The following is a 21,223-nucleotide window of genomic DNA, read 5'->3' on the forward strand; positions in this document are numbered from 1 at the left end:
AGCTCCTCTTTCAACATCTTTTTTTCTAGCTCTGGTTTAATTAACCTATAGTATGTATTACTTAATTAACCTATATAGTATTACTTTAAGCATTCATTATTCTTCATTGAAAATGAACCAAAGATGTCTTTCAGTGAAAATGTAAGTACCTTAGGGCTGTCCCCGACTAAGGATTTGGATGGTCGACTAGTATTGGCCAAAATTTGCCGTTAGTCGACTATTGGTCGACTAAAAAAATAATAATATTAAAATAATTTTTAATCATCCAATCATTCCATTTGGGCTGTGGGGGGTGCTTAATGTCTGAAGGAGTCGACTGAAGGCTTCTTGTCCTCTGCAAAAGCATGCAATTGGTCCACTGATGGATACATCTTGATATTTGTCTAGTCTAGTGTGTTCATTAGATGGGTGAAATCCTCTTTCAGTGCCTCTGTGCCTGTTTTCGTAGGCAGTTAGCCTCTGGTATGCGTGCCATTAGCGTTAGCCACGCTTCTAGGCCTCTTTTCTTTTGGAAAGAATGACAATTCTTTTTTTAATTATTATATTCGACTAAGAGGTTGGCCAGTCGACTACGGCCCCTTTCGACCGATTAGTCGACTAATCGATTAATAGGGGTCAACCCTAAAGTACATATTTTGCTATTTTGGACATTAAGTCCTATTTTTAGTATGTTACTTTATGTTTCTAGTGTCCTATATTATATGTTACTTTGTTTCTCGCATGCGCAGTAGCGCACCGCACAGTACAGGCCCCGACGCACAGTACAGGCCCCGGGCTGCGGCACTGCAGATTTATCCTACTCGGGTAATGTCCAATTATGGGGCTAGGCGGCTAAGCTAGTGATGGCTACGCCAAGTTAAACTAGGCTGATTGATTGATTGAAAACTTTAATGAACAGATTGCAGAATGGGTGCAGTACAGCTCTAGTTTCGACCACCCAGCGTTGGATCAATAAACGCGATCGATATTTGGAATGGTGATCAGGAATTGGAATAATCTTTTTGGAGAACATCTGATCTGAGGTAAGGAATCTATTTGACCAGTCTTAGGATAATCAGAGCTTTTTTCATAGAGATATCAACGTGTGTGCGATCAGGAAATAGAGATTCGATTTTTCAGCCCGCTTCTCTAGCGTGCATAAGTACACATATACTATCGATAATCTAGCGTTTATTTGAAAACTATTCATAAATAGGCTGAAAAATGACTGTGTTTTGTGTATTACAGTAAAGCGCGTTTATCACAGAATCTTCTGAAATCACGAATACTGGAGACGCTGGGTTCGCCTGTTCGAGCCCAGCGCTCCACATTGCTTTCAGTTTAGCTGGTCGTCCGTACTAATACACATTGGCAGTATTAGGGGGTGGGAAACTGATGGGTGGGGATCGGGCGTTGTGGACAGCGACTCCTACAGGTCGGTTGGTGCGCCTGCGCAGTAGAATCAGGAAGCGATGGGGGCGGCGCCCCTCCAAAGCGCAGACCCCTGACGCTGAAAGATCGCGCCGCGCAGGTGAAAAGATGCGACTGCTGTTACCTCGAGTATCGTAGGGGACTCGTGCTATGTATGACTTATAGGGCTGCAACGATGTCGATTATGAAAAATCATAGACGAGATATTGTTGCGTCGATTAGTCATTAAAGTAAAATAATTTTTTTTTTTTTTTTTTTTTTTTGCACTACCTATCTTTGTGAAAGTGGCTTCTCAGCTCTGGTCCAGCCAGCTGAAGACTTCTTAGCTTAACATAACAGACCGACAGTAAATTTGGGGGAACTAATGGGATAACTGGGGATGTTGTTTGGTCCTGACAAGAGTCTCAAAGCAACTCTGAGGTCATGCTCAATGTCCAATCTGTTCCTCTGCTCTGTCTTCAGCTGGACCAGAGCTGAGAAGCCACTTTCACAAAGATACTAAGGTAGTGAAAATAAAAATAAAAAAATTATATCTTTTTTTTTTAAATATAATTGTTTTTCGATTAGTCGACTAATCGCAAAAAATAATCGACAGATTAGTCGACTACCAAAATAGTCATTAGTTGCAGCCCTAATGACTTAGTCCACATTGCAGCCGGCTTGTGGGAGGCAAGAAACAGCGTTCGAGACAGGGGAGGGTTGAATTGGATGATACGAAATTGGGATGGGAGAAAAAATTGAAAATGGGAGAAAAAGTGGATAAAAAAAAAAGAATCTTCTGAAATCTTCTGGAAGTTTCAAGAAACAAGCTTTTTTCAAAATGGTATAAAACGGAAATGAACCGATTTTAAAAAAGAAAAGAAAAATCCGTTTCGACAATGTTGACTGCAAACAAGTCATTGATAAGCGACGGCCAGATTAGACACATAGCCATAATTTAAGATATAGTAAATGCAGGGGGCGAAATTAAAGCCCGCCGCCCGCCAGGGGCGCTCAGTTTTTACCTTTGGCGCTTGCCACTGAGAGCCCTGCCCGCCGTGTGGCGTGTAGACGTGTAGTTCATAATGATACTCTTATTTTGAAGATCTGTGCGGGTCTCATTTCCGGCCCAAGCGCAGCTAGAGTCATAATATTGATGGCTCCGGCAGTTAGCAGCATTCGGTTCGTATGATATTCTTATTTTGAAAAAAAACGTGGCAACGAGTCATATCCGCCCAGCCGGGCCAGCCCCCTGCAGCGGGATACTATTGGCTTCTGCTCGTATCAACACAGAGCGGCCCGCAGCTCTAGTGCCACTGCTAACGTTAAGCTCCCAGAATGGTAGCAGCTCGCCCGCAGCATCTAGTGCTAACGCATTGTCTAACGGTATCTAGCTGGCTAGCTACTGATATCAACAAATGCTCCAGCAATAGTCTACTCGAGTGCATAAAACCTCTGTTCCCTCGTTAGCTAGCTCGCGTTAGCTAGCTCACGCTAGATCGATATGTCCCAGTAAACTAAATTGTCTTAACGTTATCTACCGGGCTAGCAGTAGCTACAGATAGCTCCTGATATCAATGTCTTATAACATTGATTGAATGCGTATTCTAGCTGAGGGCATGTTGAATGTGATTTGACAACATAACCGTAACGTTATAAATGGGTCCAGCTGCATCGCCGGAGAATCCTTGCATGCTGAATGTAGGGTCTAGCTGAATATAGGGTCTAGCTGCAGGGCCGGAGAATCCTTGCTGGAGCTGGAGGCTACTCAAGTATACACACAGACAGTGGAGCTGTTTGCAGATAGCAAGCATTTTGACTTATTGCGTGGTGGCGATGTCTCGCAGATAATACAACTACAAGTATGATTATATAATATATATTTTATTTAAAAAAAAAATTTATATAAAATATATATATATTTTTTTTTATCAAAAAAATGTTGGCAGGTAAGAAATATGCTTGGTGGGTAGACTCTTCCCATCTACCCGCCACTGGCCGGTGAGTCAAAAAGTTAATTTCGCTCCCTGAGTAAATGCATTCACAAATGCGAGTGCTCTATTAGGCTTGGGCGGTATCACTTTTTTCATACCGTTATACCTTGATTATATAATACCGCGGTGTACCGTATTGAACGGTATGACTTTCATTTTCATCAGCGGGGGGAGGCAACCCATGGCAACCCGTGTTACCAAGTAAACAAGTCGCGGAGATGGCCAGTTAGCCCGCAGCATCCGAGTGCTACTATCATTAGCTCTCAGAATGGAGCCACTAGCCAGAAGCCCGCAGCATCCTAGTAATACTAACGTTAACTCTCAGAATGGTAGCCAGGAGCCCCGCAGCACCCTAGTACTATTTAGTATTGTGTATTCAAAAACACACCAGACGTTTGACCGTTTATTTGCTTGTTCCACCAGTCCACAACAACACACACTCGTTACCACAACGTTTTACGGTATTTTCACAGCACTGTCACAACATTACCGTAAAGCGTGATGATACACATACACAACAGTTAGCTCTCAGAACAGCCAGTTAGCCCGCAGCAACGGTAAGCGTGTCTCGACTCTCATTTAATTTCCAGTGAAGCGGGGTTTCCCCATCTCCTCCTGTGTACTCCTCCTGTGTATAGAGAACCAGCTCTGCGGCTCGCTGCCTCGCTCCACTAGTGACTCGAGGACTGGTCTCGCCCTCTGCTGGCGCGTGTGTGCAGTGCACTACAACCAACCACTGTTAAAACAACGTTTCACTGTAATATAAACTGAAATGGATCTGTGATTTTGACGGTATTGCCGTCGGTATCTCTAAATACCCCGGTATACCTTAATACCGTCATACCGCCCATGCCTATGCTCTATCATTGAAGTGGGTGGTGGCATACGCTTGCTTTTAAACCACGGCACCCGTGGCATCCAAACTGTTAAACTCTCTCTGGATCGGGGGTTATATTTGGGGTTGAGAGCCTTTGTCATCTCCCTACAGAACATTGTGGGAATGCAACAGAACTAAGCTGGTAGAATAACAACATGCAACTTGACATTTCTGATTGTCATTTTATTGTTGAGCCCCATGTCAGAAAAATACAAAAACTGTACGTTTCTTTTTAACTACACACTTAAATAAAATAATTTATTTGAGATTCTCTTAAACTAATTGAATCTATTGAACTGTAGTTACATTCAACAGGTCGTTGTTGCAAAAGAGAATTCGTTATCAATAACCTACCTGTATAAATAAACGTTAAAAGTAAAAACATAACTGACACATGAGTTGACATGACATAAGTAACATCTAAGAAAGCAATTCACCTACCGAAATTCCGAGGCTTCTACCGTGGAGTAAGGGTGCAAACCTTTCACCACAAATGTTGTGACTAGGGATGTCCCGATCCGATCACGTGATCGGTATCGGGGCCGATCACGTGATTTTCCGAAGATCGGGAACGACAAAAAAAAAACAGGATTTTAATTTAATTTACATTCTTTTTACTTTTTTTAAAATTTTTTATTCAACAAACATGACCATGTTCACGTCTTAAACTCATACTGAGTCCTTAGTTTTGGTTTTAAATTGCATATCATCATTCATTTATTTATTGTCGCACAGAGCAGAAGAATTTTGCCAAAACAAACCAATAGTATCCAGCTGCAGAACAGCAGACCAGCCACACTCTCAGACCCAAACGCATTTCCTTTGATTTAATTATACATCAAATGATTTATGTCAAGGATTGCAATGCCTCGCTTGAATGAAGTTAACTTTTCACCTGGATAACGTCAACATTCAGGGTGAATGTAATGTGAGAAATTGGGATTAAATAAAAAATGTGATCGGGACATCCCTAGTTGTGACAGCTCGGTGTAACTCGTTCACCTTTTCTTGCGTCAGTTTACCCCGCTGTGCTAAAGTGAATGGGGTTTCCTGAGATTCGCGAGAACCACTGGCAGCACTAGATGCACTCTGATTGTCATCATCTGAAATGGGAGAATATTCATACAGTGATGATTAGGGATGGGTACCGAATTCGGTACTTTTGAGGTACCGAACCGGTACTACTGAGTATCGAATCAAGTGAGAAAACCGAAAAAAAAATAAAAATAAAACTTTTTTTATTAATTAATACGTACTGTACCGCCTCAATGTGGTCCTCCGGTACAGTATGCACTGTGCACCGAACGATTGCAACGGTACGGAACCTTTTTTTGCGGAACTTAAATCCCGGCCCTAATATAACGTGCACAACTAACCGGATGTTGATTGTTCATCCCACGCAGCGCGCAGCTACACTGAACGAGAGCTGTAATTCAGCATAGCATATTAGCCTTACTATGGCGAGTCAATACTAACTGACAAGCCAGAGCTATGTCATTGTTCAACTTTATTGCGAACTTTATCACTCATTTGAAACGGCATCACCCAAATGTGAATATCACAAGGAAGAAACAGACCCTAGTGCAAACCCAGCTCCCCGTGGCATTCAAGCAGCATCTCGCTATTAATTCAGACCGGGCCAAAGCAATAACAAACGCCATAGGTGTTTTTATAGCAGCAGATCTGCGACCATACTCCGTTGTCGAGAACACTGGGTTTAAGCACATGTTAAAAAGTAATAGAGCCCCGCTACCTAGTTCCCTCTCGTCCGTATTTCAGCCAGCAAGTCATACCAGCTCTGTATAAACTAGCCCCTTTCGTGACTGTGATGCAAGCCCTGCCCCTGTATTCAAGCAGGGCTTGCATCACAGTAGGGCTGTCTTAAATACTTCGAAGCTTCGAAGCTTCGTTCGATGGCACAAGCTTCGAACATTAAAAAAAAAATCGAAGTTAAAAAAAAAATAAAAAAAAAAAAATTACAATTTTTTTTTTTTTTTTTTACTTCGATTTGTGTGTGTGTGTGTGAACTACCCATCCCAGTTAGGACAGCCGATTCCCGTCCAATCTTTCGCCGTCGACTAAAGACTCACTTCTTCAACCATTATCTGAAATGATTAAAAAAAAAGAAAAAAACTAACCGTGACTAACCTTACTGTCATGCACTTGTCCTAATAAACTAACCTACACTGTAACACGCAACACTTTGATGAACATTGTTACTCAGCTGATAGAGTTGTACCCTTCTTGCTGTCTTGTCGTACAGAACTTGTAAGTCGCTTTGGATAAAAGCGTCAGCTAAATGACTAAATGTAAGTGTGTGTGTGTGTGTGTGTGTGTGTGTAGGTGTGTGTGTGTGTGTGTGCGCGCACCTTGTAGAATTCCACACATAAGAAAGAAAGATACTGGGATGAATAAACAAAATAGGAAATAAAATGTAGAAATGCATGCAATACATAAATAAATATGAATCTCCATATATGAAATATAACATTTAGATAAGGTGCTACTGAGATGTTTTGGTGAGTTCTTTGTTTTTTTGTGGAAGTTGCCCTTCTTAAAAATGCATGAACATTCACTGATAATTGGTCTGTAGTGGAGTCTACAAGGTCTACATTGCCGGACCATGTAGAATCCGGACCTTGTAGACTGACATAATTCTGTGCATAGTTTAGTCTACACAGGCCATATTTCAAATAATCAAAATCTTACTTCATTCATCTTAAACATTCTTGATTTGGGGGATTGGTAGTTCCCATGAAATCTGAAGTTGTTCAAACGACAACAGCGATCCACCTTGAATTAAATCACACAGCCGAGTGAAACCTTGTTGGATGCATCAGTCACGAAAGGGGCTACTTAATTAATTAATCCAACCCACTTTATTTATAGAGCACATTTAAAAACAACGTTTACGAAAGTGCTGTACAAGTCCCACAACATAAGATAAAAAAAAAAAAAAAGATTAAAAAAAAAATTAAAAAAAATTTTTTTAAATTTTTTTTCGAAGCTTCGAATTAAAATCGAAGCTCGGCCCCGAAGCTTCGATTGCCAAAAAAAGCTTCGAAGGTCAGCCCTACTATATAGTGCAAGGCAGAAATGGAGAAATGGGACGAGGTGCAATTTAGGTACAATTCACAGTAGGTGTACGAGTTGTAGTGCAAATCCTTTATCAATAAATATAAAGTGTAAGTGTGTTTGTGTGATCTAAAGTGTGGAGAGTGGGTGCTGCAGTGTGTTGTTTGTTTGAGTGAGTGTGTGCGTGTGGGTGTGTGTGCTGTGTGCATTTGATGGTTGTTGCATAGTGATTATTGTTCGTTTAGCGATTATTGTTCGTTTAGCAGCCTGATGGCCTGGGGATAGAAGCTTCTTCTGAGTCTTTCTGTGCTCGCCTTAAGACTCCGGTATCGCTTGCCTGACCGCAGCAGTTCAAAGAGGCAGTTGTTCGGGTGGCTCGAGTCCTTAATAATTCTCTTAGCCTTCCCCTTGCACCGCTTGTTGTAAATGTTCTGGAGGGTGGGAAGCCCCCCTCCAATTGTGCGTTCGGCTGAACGTGTCACTCTTTGTAGTCTGCTACGGTCTTGTGCAGTGCTATTCCCAAACCAGGAGGTGATGTTGCCGGTCAGGATGCTCTCTATTGTACATGAGTAGAAGTTCCTAAGGATCTTCTGACTGACTTGGAACTTCCTTAGGCGCCTGAGGAAGTAGAGGCGTTGTCGTGCCTTCTTCACAACACTGTCAATGTGTGTGGTCCATGTCAAGTCCTCGGATATGTGGGCTTTTTTTTTTTTTTTTTTACCTGCAACAGGGCAGTTTTAAAACCAGAGACAGTGGACAGACTTGTCTTTCTTGCCTGCAACTTAAAGTAATGGCTTTGCTTGTCCAAATGACAATACTGACCAAATTCAGATTTCTTTTTCTCTTGTCCATTTATTTTGTTTGCTTTCTAATTTAAAATACATTTTGAAACCGTCTGTACACAGTAGGCTATGTGTGCTAGCAGAACTAGACTCCAGTCACGAGTCACAGTGCACATGTGCAGTGGTTTGTCCACCAAAAAAGCGCCAAAAGATCGAAAATAAACTAGCAGAGCCAGAACTGTTCAACTCCTCTGGAGCCACAGCCAGCAGAGAAGCCGGTTTACTTTCGCTTTTAAACCAGCTGCAGCCTGAGAACTGGAGTGTGAGGGGATGTAACACTAAAAATGGCGGCAATGACAAAGAATTGCTGCAAAATAAACATACATCTGTTGTTAAATTTTTTTTTTTTTTTTTTTTTTTTTTTTTTTTTTTATAATTTTTTTTAATACTTATAACAATTCGATAATTATCGATATCGAGAAATAAAATAAAATTATCATATCGTTACCGCGATATGATTTTTTTCCATATCGCCCAGCCCTACTCCGAGGTACTTGAAACTGTTCACTCTCTCAACCGGTGCCCCGTCGATGCTGAGGGGGCTGTAGTCCTTGACCCCCGACCTCCTGAAGTCCACAATCATCTCTTTTGTTTTGCTGACGTTCAGGGAGAGGCAGTTCTCCTGACACCACTGTGACAGGTTCTCTACCTCTTCCAGGTAGGCCCTTTCGTCGTTGGCAGAGATCAGGCCCACCACTACTGTGTCATCAGCAAATTTGATGATGGTGTTGTTGTTCCGCTGTGCTACGCAGTCATGTGTGTACAGGGAGTAGAGGAGGGGGCTCAGAACACAGCCCTGGGGGGCCCCTATGTTGAGCGTGATGGATGAGGAGGTGCAGTTGCCGGCTCTTACCACCTGGGGTCTGCCCGTCAGGAAGTCCAAGACCCACTGGCAGAGGTCATAGTTCAAGCCCAGGTCCCTGAGCTTGGCTATGAGTTTGGAGGGGACTATGGTATTGAATGCTGAGCTGTAGTCGATGAACAGCATTCTCACATAGTTCCCCTGCCTCTTGTCCAGGTGTGATGCTGCTGTGTGCAGCACATGGGCTATGGCGTCCTCCGTGGACCTTTTGGGGCGATATGCAAATTGCAGAGGGTCCAGGTTGATGGGGAGGGAGGAACAGATGTAGCCCTTCACTAGCTTCTCAAAGCACTTCATGGCTATGGAGGTGAGGGCTACAGGGCGGTAGTCGTTGAGGCAAGCGGGCGTAGATTTTTTGGGTACAGGGATGATGGTGGACTTCTTCAGACAGGTGGGGATGACAGCCTGTTCCAAGGACAGGTTGAAGATGTCAGTGAATACCGGGGCCAGTTGGTCGGCACAGACTTTTAGGACGCGGCCGGGGATGTTTGGCACACAAAGATCGAACTGACTGAAAAATATAGGGTACATTTGTCAAAGTATTAACTTAGTACAAACAAACAATATGCTCAGCCAGCACTAGACTTTCCTTTCTTTAAAATAAACACAAAAAAAACAATGTCAACAATGTTTAAATTCCCTGATTGTCAGTTCATAATGGAAAGATTAGTTTTCCGCTTGAAATTAAAGTGCAGTATTTAAAAGGAAAGGAATATGGCTGGATTTCTTATTGAAAGGAAAAGTGTCAGTTATTTAAAATAAATAAACTAACACACACACTGTACTGTTTCAAAACAACACTGCTCTGTTCATTATATTTAAAAAAAATACGTACATTATCTGTCTACATTTATTTAGACTTAACATTATTTAAATATTGAGTGCAACTGTGGTGTATTAACGTAATTCGGTGAGTTGGAACTATCTATGGGTTGGGGGACCTCACAGACATTTTAGCGTCACGGAACTTCTCGACTCTAACGTTACCGGAGTTGAATCTAGTTGATAACATGCAGTGGAAAAGCGGCAATAGTCCCGGTTGGAGTTAGTAAACACAGTTGTGCGTTAGCCTTCTTGGATGTTGAATAAACGCCTATCATTGTTTTTCAACACCCCGCCTCTCAGACTCTCTTTTTCTCTAGCTAGTAGCTACGGTAACATTTCATTCAGCTGTACGTTAGGGCTGGCGGGCTACCATAGTTAAAGTGCGTTGTACAAACTGTGCTAAGTGCTAACGTTATGGCAAGATGTGTGTAGGCCTATGTAATGTTAATGGCTATGTTTTTAAAGTCGTAAAAGAAGATTGCTTTATAATATATTGCGCTTGCAATTTCCACACTAGCACCTGCTGCCAGCTGAGCAGCCAGCACGTCACCTCTCCCGGCTCCGTGCCAAATGAAGATATATTTTTTTTGCTCATCCCGTGAACCGAACAATACACACACGCCCAGAACCGGGGAGGTCGTGCCGAACGGTGTACGGTTCGAATACGTACCTTTCACCCAGGGGAGGAAACCAACTTTTTGGCTTACCGGCCAACTGGCGAGTATATGATTTTTTTTACCAGCCAAACAGATTTTTTACCAGCCATAAATAAATCGCTAATTGTGACAATTACTTCTTTGTATCTACTTTAAGTGTCTCTACTCTTCACAATATTAGCATAAAACATATATTAATCACACCGTCTCTACTCTTCAAAATATTAGGATATCACATTAACATGAAAGAGGGAACTATTCTGGACTGGGTTGGGCTGAACTGGGCAGTGAAAGATGCTGGGCTGGACTGGGTTGGGCAGGGAAAGTTGGGCTGGTCTAGGTTGGGCTGGACAGGGCTGGGCAGTGAAAGAACCAAGCATTTCACTGTAATGTAACAGCTAAATAAAACAACTTGAACTTGACTTGTTACATTTGCACTCTGGTTGGATGCCAAACGTATTCTGGTTGTACTGTACTTGTGCTGTATGATGACAATACATTGTAATCGAATCTCATGTCAACGCTAGGGGTTCAGCAGGTGTATTCTGAATAACAAGTATGACAACATCACCGTTGTGAAGGGCATATGGGCGAGTGGTGATATGGGGGGAAACCCGGTAATAATTCGGTAGTAATAAAATGTCACTTGGCTGCATTGAAAGCTCGGCGTTGCTAATAAACATTTAAAATCATTTTTATAAACTAGTAAAAAAAAACATTTTCACGCAGGAGCGCTGTGATTGCTGGCTGCTTTGTCACGTGCCTCGTGCGCCCAGCAATCACAGCGCTCCTGCGTGAAAATGCGGAAGCAGCCATTTTAGCCAAGGCTAGCTCAGTGATTTTCTTACTCGTTTATAAAAATGATTTAAAATGTTTATTAGCAACACCGAGCTTTCAAACCCCGCCACGTGTGTGTGTGTGTGAAACCCTAATGCAACGGTGAGTACCTTTTTGAAATGTATATCTGATATATTTTGGACCCACCGCTCGTCTTTAACCAGTGCTTGATGTGCACATTAACATGGCTAGTAACGTGGGAGCCAGTGACTGTGTATCGCAGTCACGAAAGGGGCTATGGAATCGTTAGCCTCACGCCCACTTGTCATTCTCATCCGACTCGAAGGAGACGCGTCGCGTGCTGTTGTTCGCCCCCATGTCAGACCGTACTGATATCCGAAAGCGACGACTCTACATGCAATTATTTTCATCCACTGATGTGTTTTTGTCTACGTTGTCAAGCCGGTGACGGGAGTCTGTAGGGCCGCAGTGGTCTGTCCACTTCCCCTAGATGGGTGGCATCTTCTAGAAAACGAGTGTTCATTGGAGGAGCTTCGAGCGCAACGATGATGTTCATTGGTTATGGATTATTATGAGGCGCAAATGGGAGGAATCATAAGGGGGGAGTCAGAGTTCGGCTTGTGCCAGTGAGCGAATCAGCAGATTGCAGAATGATTTTTTTTGTTTTGTTTACTACGTGCCAGTGTGGCGAGTGCTCTTCATGAATCACTCGCCAAACATAAATAATACTCATTTGGCGAGTAAAAGGGCCTAATTTCCTCCCCTGGTTCCACCCCTAGTGGGTGGGTGGGAGGGGGGTTCAGACATTTACGTGGGCCAGTTTCGAATGGCAGCCTCCCGTAGTTGCTCTTTGAGAGCGGTTTTGAAGGTGGGTAGGGATTCACATTTTTTACGGCTGTGGGTAGGGCGTTCCACATTGATGTGGCATAATTGCGAAATGTGTTTAGTCCCTTGTTTGAGCCGAATCTGGGTTGGATGTGATTTGTGGAACTCCCTCGGGTGTTGTGGTCGTGGTATTCACTGACCTTTGGGAAGTGTTTCGACATGATGTACGGGTACCTTAGTGGTCTAGTCTAGACTCTAGTGTATCTTGTAGACCAGGCCCATCGCAAGTTGCTGTACTCTACTCCATCCTACTACTCTACTCTAAGCCATCCTAGGTTGTCAAAATGGGCAGGGGTGAGGTGGGTTCTAGGAGTAAGGTCAAGTAGTAGTCTGACCAGTTTGTTTTGTGATGTTTGTAATCTTATTTTTAGTGCCTTTGAGGAGCTTTGGTACCATGAGGTGCAAGCATAGTCGTAATACCCTTGAGTGCTCCTGTTAGTCTTCAGGGTATTTTTGTTTACCAGAGAGGAAATCCGGTACAAGAATCTTGTTCGTTGGTTGACTTTTTTTATTACATTGGATGCCATCTTGTCACAGGAAAGATTTGCCTCTAGGATGGAACCCAGGTATGTAATTTCATCTTTCCTTGTGACAATATTGTCACCCACTGTAACTGAGAAACCATTGGTCTTGCTGAGTTTGTTATTTGATCCAAAGAGAATGGACTCTGTTTTACCCAGGTGTAATGATAGTTTGTTATCAGCGAGCCAGGTGCAGATTCTGCCGAGTTCTGAGCTGAGGGTTTGTTCAACCTGTAACTTGTTCTTGTCAGAGACCAGCAGGGCTGAGTCATCCGCGAACAGGAACAAGTTGCAGTCACAAGCTGATGACATGTCATTTGCATGAATGGTTGGTGACGTTCGACAGAATAAGACAAAATAAGTTAAAAGTTCCAGAGAGGAGTGGGAACTATAAGCTGGTGTAGCGAGTCGTAAACTTTAAAGTACATTAAAGCAGCAGTTGAGCAGCGTTTGTGTAGCTTTTATGGAAAATAAATAGCAGGAGCAGTAGTGAAAATTGTGGAAATTAATATTTGGATTGTGAAAAAAACAGCCCCGGCTGTCTTCCTCTGGTAGGTCTTCTAGCTCTGACTTGCCGTTTGCGTTTGTGGGAAATTATTATCAGGCTTGAGAATATTCAGTGACTTTGTAATTATTATTTACCTTATTGGGGACATTGGTCTAAGTTAAAAGTTATTATTAAATGTTATTAGGTACAATCATTATCAATATAGAATATTGAGTGAGTTATGACATATTGTAAGTTCATTCAGGCCTCTCCTTAGTTCAGTGGTGTGTCTGTGTTAAGGCCAAGCACCTGTGCATTTCCCTAGTCACCTCTGGGCCAACGTGTAGCTAAATGGGCTAGGGGAGAAAACACTTCAGCAAAAACATAAAAGCTATGCATTTGAACCTAGGTTTGGCGGGAAAATGCATGGGATTGGCCACCGACCACATACACCTATGGACAGAGCAGAGCATAATCGGTAAGGAGTAGGGGTGGACGGTATAAACGGTATACGGTATAAACGGTATGAATTTGCGCTACGGTATGGATTTTGACTATACCGTGTAACCGGTAGAGCAGCTCTAAAATAGCAATGACGTCATGTAACCACAGCGCGACTATTTCACTCGCATTTGCCCCTAAAAATAGATAGAATTAGTCATAGATAATAGATATGTGCGAACTGGAAAAAGTTATTTAGGAGCACAGAGGCTTCGCGCAGTGAGCGTGTCAACACACAATTGTCATTTCATAATAAACGCAAGCAAACTAGCTCTTCCGCCCTGCGTTTGAAGGCTGTGTGACAACTTCGCTCGCGTCGCTGCCTGTCAGGAAGGGGTGTTCAGGAAGGGGTGTTTCTATGTGTAATGTAAACTCTGCGACGAGTCCAATGGTCTAACATGCTTTGCATCCTCGCCATTCTGGAATTCCCATGTCGCGCTAAAACCTTATGTAATGTTAACTGTCGATGTAGTAGTAGCCTCAGCAAGCCAACGTTAGCTGGCCCCAGTCCACTAACAGCATGTCGATCTACTAGTAGCATCAGCAAGCTAACGTTCCACCAGCAGCATGTCGAAGTAGTAGTAGCATCAGCAAGCTAACGTTAGCCGGCCCCAGTCCACCAGCAGCATGTCGATCTACTAGTAGCATCAGCAAGCTAACGTTAGCTGGCCCCAGTCCACCAGCAGCATGTCGATCTACTAGTATCATCAGCAAGCTAACGTTAGCTGGCCCCAGTCCACTAACAGCATGTTGATCTTCTAGTAGCATCAGCAAGCTAACATTCCACCAGCAGCATGTCGAAGTAGTAGTAGCATCAGCAAGCTAATGTTAGCCGGCCCCAGTCCACCAGCAGCATGTCGATCTACTAGTAGCATCAGTAAGCTAACGATAGCTGGCTCCAGCCCACCAGCAGCATGTCGATCTACCAGCAGCATCAGCAAGCTAACGTTAGCTGGCCCCAGTCCACTAGCAGCATGTCGAAGTAGTAGTAGCATCAGCAAGCTAACGTTAGCTGGCCCCAGTCCACCAGCAGCATGTCTATCTACCAGCAGCATCAGCAAGCTAACGTTAGCTGGCCCCAGTCCACTAGCAGCATGTCGAAGTAGTAGTAGCATCAGCAAGCTAACGTTAGCTGGCCCCAGTCCACCAGCAGCATGTTGATCTACTAGCAGCTAGGGATGGGTACCGAATTCGGTACTTTTGAGTTACCGAACCGAAACAAGTCGGTACTACCGAGTATCGAATCAAGTGAGAAACCGAAAAAATAATAAAAAAAATATTAAATTTTTTTTTTTTTTTTTTTCCTTTTTTTTTTTCCCTTTTTTCTTTTCATGTCAACGTTCACACGCACAATATATGCTTACCTAGGATTTGACTTGATTCAACAACAAAGCAGTCGGAGCAATGACAAGCCAAAAACTGTTGAAATTGTAGTTATTTGAAGTTTGGATTTTTTTTTACGACTGAGGTAGGTAAATTAAATTTCTTGAGACTAAAGTACAGAAAAAAGGTACCGTTGGGTACCGGTATCGATGTACCTGTACCGGTATCGGTTCAAATGTGAAAGTTACCCATCCCTATTAGCAGCATCAGCAAGCTAACGTTAGCTGGCTCCAGTAGCAGCCTCCTCCAGCTCAGCAGCTGTAACAGAATAACAGCTGCCATACCAGTGTTTTACCCCTTCAGAAGAATTAAAAAAAATTATTTTTATATAAATGAATATACCGTGATATATACCGTTACCGTCTATGCTTAAAATTATACCGTGATATACATTTTTGACCATACCGTCCAGCCCTAGAGGCTAGGACATTTGCTCGATCTCTCTCTTTCTGGTGTCTCCTTTCTGGCTGGACTCTACTCTCTTGGTCTGGAGTCAGATGCTCTCTTTCTGTCTTTCTGGACTTCTATCTTTAATCTCTCTTTTCTCCATCTAGTCTCTTATTTCCTACTATATTTATCCATCCCCTTCCTGGTTGTTCTTCTATCATGTCATTAATATCTGTTTAAGTGTTCCATGGACCACCCTACGCTAATTCTGATCCTTTCAATAAATACAAGACATATTGTTGAACTCTAGGGCTGCAACTAACGATTATTTTGGTAGTCGACTAATCTGGCGATAATTTTTTCGATTAGTCGACTAATCTAATAATGTTGTTGTTATCTCTGCTTCCTGTGGGCGCGGCTCCTTTTCCGGGCTCTTAGCAGACTTCTTAGCTTAACATAACAGACCGACAGTAAGTTTGGGGGAACTAATGGGATAACTGGGGGTGCAACTAGGGCTAAAAACACAATGAAATAAAATAATAATAATAATAAATAATAAATCCTTCTTAGCAGACTTCTTAGCTTAACATCCCAGGGAACTAATGGGATAACTGGGGATGTTGTTTGCTCCTGACAAGAGTCTCAAAGTCTGGGGTGATGGTAGACAAAGCAACTCTGAGGTCATGCTCAATGTCCAATCTGTTCCTCTGCTTTGTCTTCAGCTGAGAAGCCACTTTCACAAAGATAGGTAATGCAAAAAAATATATATATATAAATTATTATAATTTTTTAATACGACGCATCGACGCAAAAATTCGGCGTCGGCGAGTTTTTATAATCGACGTTGTCGATTATGTCGACTAATCGATGCAGCCCTATTGAACTCTTTTCCCTTGTCTAATATTCTATATCCTTTTAGTAAACAACTACCCACACGTTCGCCATACTATGATCAGACAAGCAGCTCTAAGGAGGCAACGCTAGAAAGCAGTTTGTTTACAAAGATGTGTAAGAGAGGAGCATACAAATGTATTTGCCCCCCCGCCACACCTACAGAATCAAAACAAGCATGTGGAAAAGACGAGCAAGAGACAAATTTGGAGCAAAGAAACCATGAAAACTTTGTTTACAGACTTTATGAAATTACATATTTTTGCAAAAGTAATATGACATTACTACATTTCTAGTGTACAAATGCTTTAACCATACAGCCTAACTGAAATGTTTCATCTGCTTTAAATTATGATTTTGTCTGTATGGACTTTACAGAGCCGTGTCCAATGAAGATGTCCCAGGGAAAGAATGACCTCAGTGACGGCCCCAACAAACGTGTCGGAGCTGTTTCCGCGGCTGCAGACAAGAAAGATGACCACATAGCCGGTCCTAGCCAACACCATATGCTCTACAAGGTGGTATTATGCTTCAGTTGTTATGCTTAGGGTTGGGCTATATGAACAAAATCTCATATCACCAGATCTTCCTTAGGTTTGACTAGTGGATGAACAAAATATATCACCATATCCGATTTATGTTTGACTAGTGGATGAACAAAATCTCATATCACCAGATCTTTTTTAGGTTTGACTAGTGGATGAACAAAATACATCACATATCTTTCTTAGGTTTGACTAGTCAGCAGGGGTGGCCAACCCGCGGCTCGCGAGCCGCATGCGGCTCCTTGCCCGTCAATGTGCGGCTCTTCCATCCATAAAGTTAAACTTTTTTTTTTATGTCACTCATTCCACAAGGACGTAGAATAAACATTTACATTTTTTTTTAATGGTCCATTTGCATGTTCTTGGTATCTGAATCTAGGGACATATACTGTATGGATCAGTGTCAGAAATAGTGTGTCTGTTACTAGGCTTGAGTAAATTGTAATGAACCAAAGGAGAATATCAATTCTATTTAAAAAAATATATATATCTTTGACTGTGAATAACACCATGCTAAAATTTACCAGACCTGAAAAATGTAAGCAAATGAATAAAGGGAAGATGATCAAACAGAAGGTTTTGTAGATACAGTACTGAATTCTGCCATCTTTTTTATAATGTAAATTTCTCCACCATTTTTCATCGTATTGCAACACCGTTTTTTTGCAAGGCGTTCACAGAAAGGTAGAGAAACTAACTGCGTTCTGTTTTATGGCAATAACGTTCAGGTTTGTGGGAGATAATCCCAAAAAATAAGAGAAATAAAAAAGTAAATCCAGAAGTCAGATGATTGACAGGGGCTGGTGTGAGCTGGGTAGGGTAGTTTTTCGAAATTCGAAATCCCTGAGTCTCTTCCTTCAAAAGACTACACTCACTTTTGGCTGTGCCACTTCCTCCTGTCAATATGCGCTGGTCTCCGACTCAATGCCCTGAGATTTCTATAATCTTATATTTCACTAATAACAGTTAAAATAATTGGTAAACAAACGTAATGCTGAAAATATACACTTTTACTGTATATCTCGGGCTTAAGAGGTTAACCCTGTGAGGCCCAAATTAAAAAGACATTAGCAACTTCAGAGGCCAGAGGGTGGGACATATAAACAGGACCAATGTGCTTTATTTTTTTTTAAATAAACATTCTTTTTTTAAATGGCTAAAAGTGATTTTGTAATTTTGCAACCGTGGGTCTCACAGGGTACTTTTAACCCTGTGAGGCCCAAATAAAAAAGACATTAGCAACTTCAGAGGCCAGAGGGTGAGACCTACAGTATAAACACATGAAGGGTGCCGTGACTAAAAAAAAAGGTTGAGAAATGCTGGTATATGGTGTGGCTCTTTGTGGTACCACAGTCATTTTTGTGGCTCTTAGTCTCTGACTGGTTGGCCACCCCTGCTTGACTAGTGGATGCAGGACTTCAGGGTTTCTGGAGACACCTACCATTGGAGTCGAGCAGAGTTGACGCATCCACTCCAATGATAGAAGTGGGCACATATTGGCCATTTTGGCTACAGAGCTACATCGGAGTTCACTTGTTTGGTCCACACCAGAGTTCGAATGAGCTTTCACACCACCCAAAACCAACCGGACTATCCGAGGAAAACGAACCAGGGTTCGATTAAGGCGGACCAAAGAGCTCAGGTGTGAAAGCGACCATAGACTGTAGGAGTTCAGGAATCTACTCTTTTTGGGTAGACTCTTTGCTAGTTTTTACATTATTATGGTATTGAGTTTTCCAATACCAGTTACAATGCGATATGACATCTATTTGATATCAGTATCAAAATTATTTCCAAAATGAACCGTTATGAATATCTGGTTGATTTCAAATAAGTGGTTAGCTGGCAAACCAGTTATCTGTCCACCCCCCCCCCCCCCTTATTACAATCCAAACAAAGAGTATACTCTTCAATACATTGGTTGAGCATAAGTGAATATGTTATGAACAAATTAAAAGTTTGACCTAGTGAACGATTGTCTTCCAGGGATGTATTGATACGGGTATCGGGCCATGCCAGGCTAAAACAGAGTAGCCGGATTGGAGGGGGGGGGGGGGGGGGGGGGGGGGGGATTTCCCCAATGCTGAAATCTGACACCAAGAGAGTGTGATTTGATTAAACTCCCCTGTTTAAATACCCTGTTTGGCCCATCTTGTATCCCAGCATGTGGGGAAACTTGGCATGGCCAAACACTGAGTCTGACTTGTGAGTTAAAGGGATAGTTTGGATTTTTGGACTCTTAAGTGGTATGAAATACTTGCTAGTAGTATAGTTGATGCGATGCCATTAGCTTAACTCACAGAGTACCGTGGTCTGAGTTCTGGCCTCGTTCTGAGTGAACCGGGAAGCTTCAGACAGGCAGCAAACGAGGTCATGAGACAAAAAAGTGTTATTCCACCACACAATAACCTGCAGGCAAAATCATCCACAGCAGAAAACATTTCCTATGCTTCAGAATGACATGATGTGTTGGAACTAGTCTCAGTGTGAGGTAGTCACTAAATGCTTCAGAGTGACATGATGTGTTGGAACTAGTCTCAGTGTGAGGTAGTCACTAAATGCTTCAGAGTGACATGTGTTGAACTAGTCTCAGTGTGAGGTAGTCACTAAATGCTTCAGAGTGACATGATGTGTTGAACTAGTCTCAGTGTGAGGTAGTCACTAAATGCTTCAGAGTGACATGATGTGTTGAACTAGTCTCAGTGTGAGGTAGTCACTAAATGCTGGGTCTTGAAGCATAGAAAATGAGGCACGCTGTTTTCCGCTGTGGGTGATTAAAACTTCTGTCAGGTCAGAACTCCGACCACGAGACTCGGTGTGTAAACTGAGGGCACTGCATCAACTATACTACTATAGTATTTCATACCACTCAGGGGAGGAAATTAGGCCACTTTACTCGCCAAATGCGAGTATTTTTTACGTTTGGCGAGTGATTCATGAAGAGCACTCGCCAGTCTGGCGAGTACTAGTAATTACAAAACAAAACAAAAAAATCATTCTGCAATCTGCTGATTCGCTCACTGGCACAAGCCGAAATCTGACTCCCCCCTTGATTCCTCCCATTTGCGCATCATAATAATCCGACCATAACCAATGAACATCATCGTTGTACAGATGCGCTCTAAGCTCCTCCAATGAACACTCGTTTTCTAGAAGATGTCGCGCATCTAGGGGAAGTGGACAGACCACTGCGCGCAGACCTACAAACTCCTGTCACCGGCTTGACAACGTAGACACACTTAGACAAAAACACATTGTGGATGAAAATAATTGCATGTAGAGTCGTCGCTTTCGGATATCAGTGCGGTCTGACATGGGGACAAACAACAGCACACGACGTTCTCCTTCGAGTCGGATGAGAATGACAAGTGGACGTGAGGCTAACCAGCATTAGCCGGCTAGCTACCTAGCATCAAGCTACCATAACGCGCATTCAACATAGTGGACTATACTGAGCGGCTTTGCTTAAATGCAGCCGTGTGACATTTTATTATTACCGGGTTTCCCCCCATATCACCACTCGCCCATATGCCCTTCACAACTGTGATGTTGTCATACACTTGGCATTCAGAATACACCTGCTGAACCCCTAGCGTTGTCAACTTGTCATGAGATTTGGTTCCAATGTATTGTCATCATACAGCACAAGTACAGTACAACCAGAATACGTTTGGTATCCAACCAGAGTGCAAATGTAACAAGTCAAGTTCAAGTTGTTTTATTTAGCTATTACATTACAGTGAAATGCTTGGTTCTTTCACTGCCCAGCCCAGTCCAACCTAGAACAGCCCAAACCAGTCCAACGGTCCCAACCCAGTCCAACCTAGACCAGCCCAACCCAGTCCAACCCAACCCAGTCCAACCTAGACCAGCCCAACCCAGTCCAACCTAGACCAGCCCAACCCAGTCCAACCTAGACCAGTCCAACCTAGACCAGCCCAACCCAGTCCAACCCAACCTAGACCAGCCCAACCCAGTCCAACCTAGACCAGCCCAGTCCAGCCCAGCATCTTTCACTGCCTAGTTCAGCCCAACCCAGCATCTTTCACTGCCTAGTTCAGCCCAACCCAGTCCAGCCCAGCATCTTTCACAGCCCAGTTCAGCCCAACCCAGTCCAGCATCTTTCACTGCCTAGTTCAGCCCAACCCAGTCCAGCCCAGCATCTTTCACGGCCCAGTTCAGCCCAACCCAGTCCAGAATAGTTCCCTCTTTCATGTTAATATGTGATATCCTAATATTTTGAAGAGTAGAGACAGTGTGATTAATACATGTTGTATGCTAATATTGTGGAGAGTAGAGACACTT

The 21,223-nt window shown here is 42.8% G+C and overlaps 1 protein-coding gene across 1 annotated transcript in view; it reads left to right on the top strand.

The window, feature by feature from the left end:
* The window catches only part of LOC311234007 (uncharacterized protein), a 52,550-nt gene that overhangs the window by 4,008 nt on the left and 27,319 nt on the right, over positions 1–21,223 (top strand). Inside the window, exon 2 of the mRNA XM_084321085.1 lies at positions 16,752–16,891. Within this exon, the coding sequence (XP_084177211.1) occupies positions 16,763–16,891 (129 nt within the window). The 5' untranslated portion in view covers positions 16,752–16,762. The remainder of the gene's footprint in view (positions 1–16,751; positions 16,892–21,223) is intronic.

Source organism: Notolepis coatsorum (genome assembly GCF_963971535.1).
Source record: "Notolepis coatsorum genome assembly, chromosome: 9".
Classification (NCBI taxonomy): Eukaryota; Metazoa; Chordata; class Actinopteri; order Aulopiformes; family Paralepididae; genus Notolepis; species Notolepis coatsorum.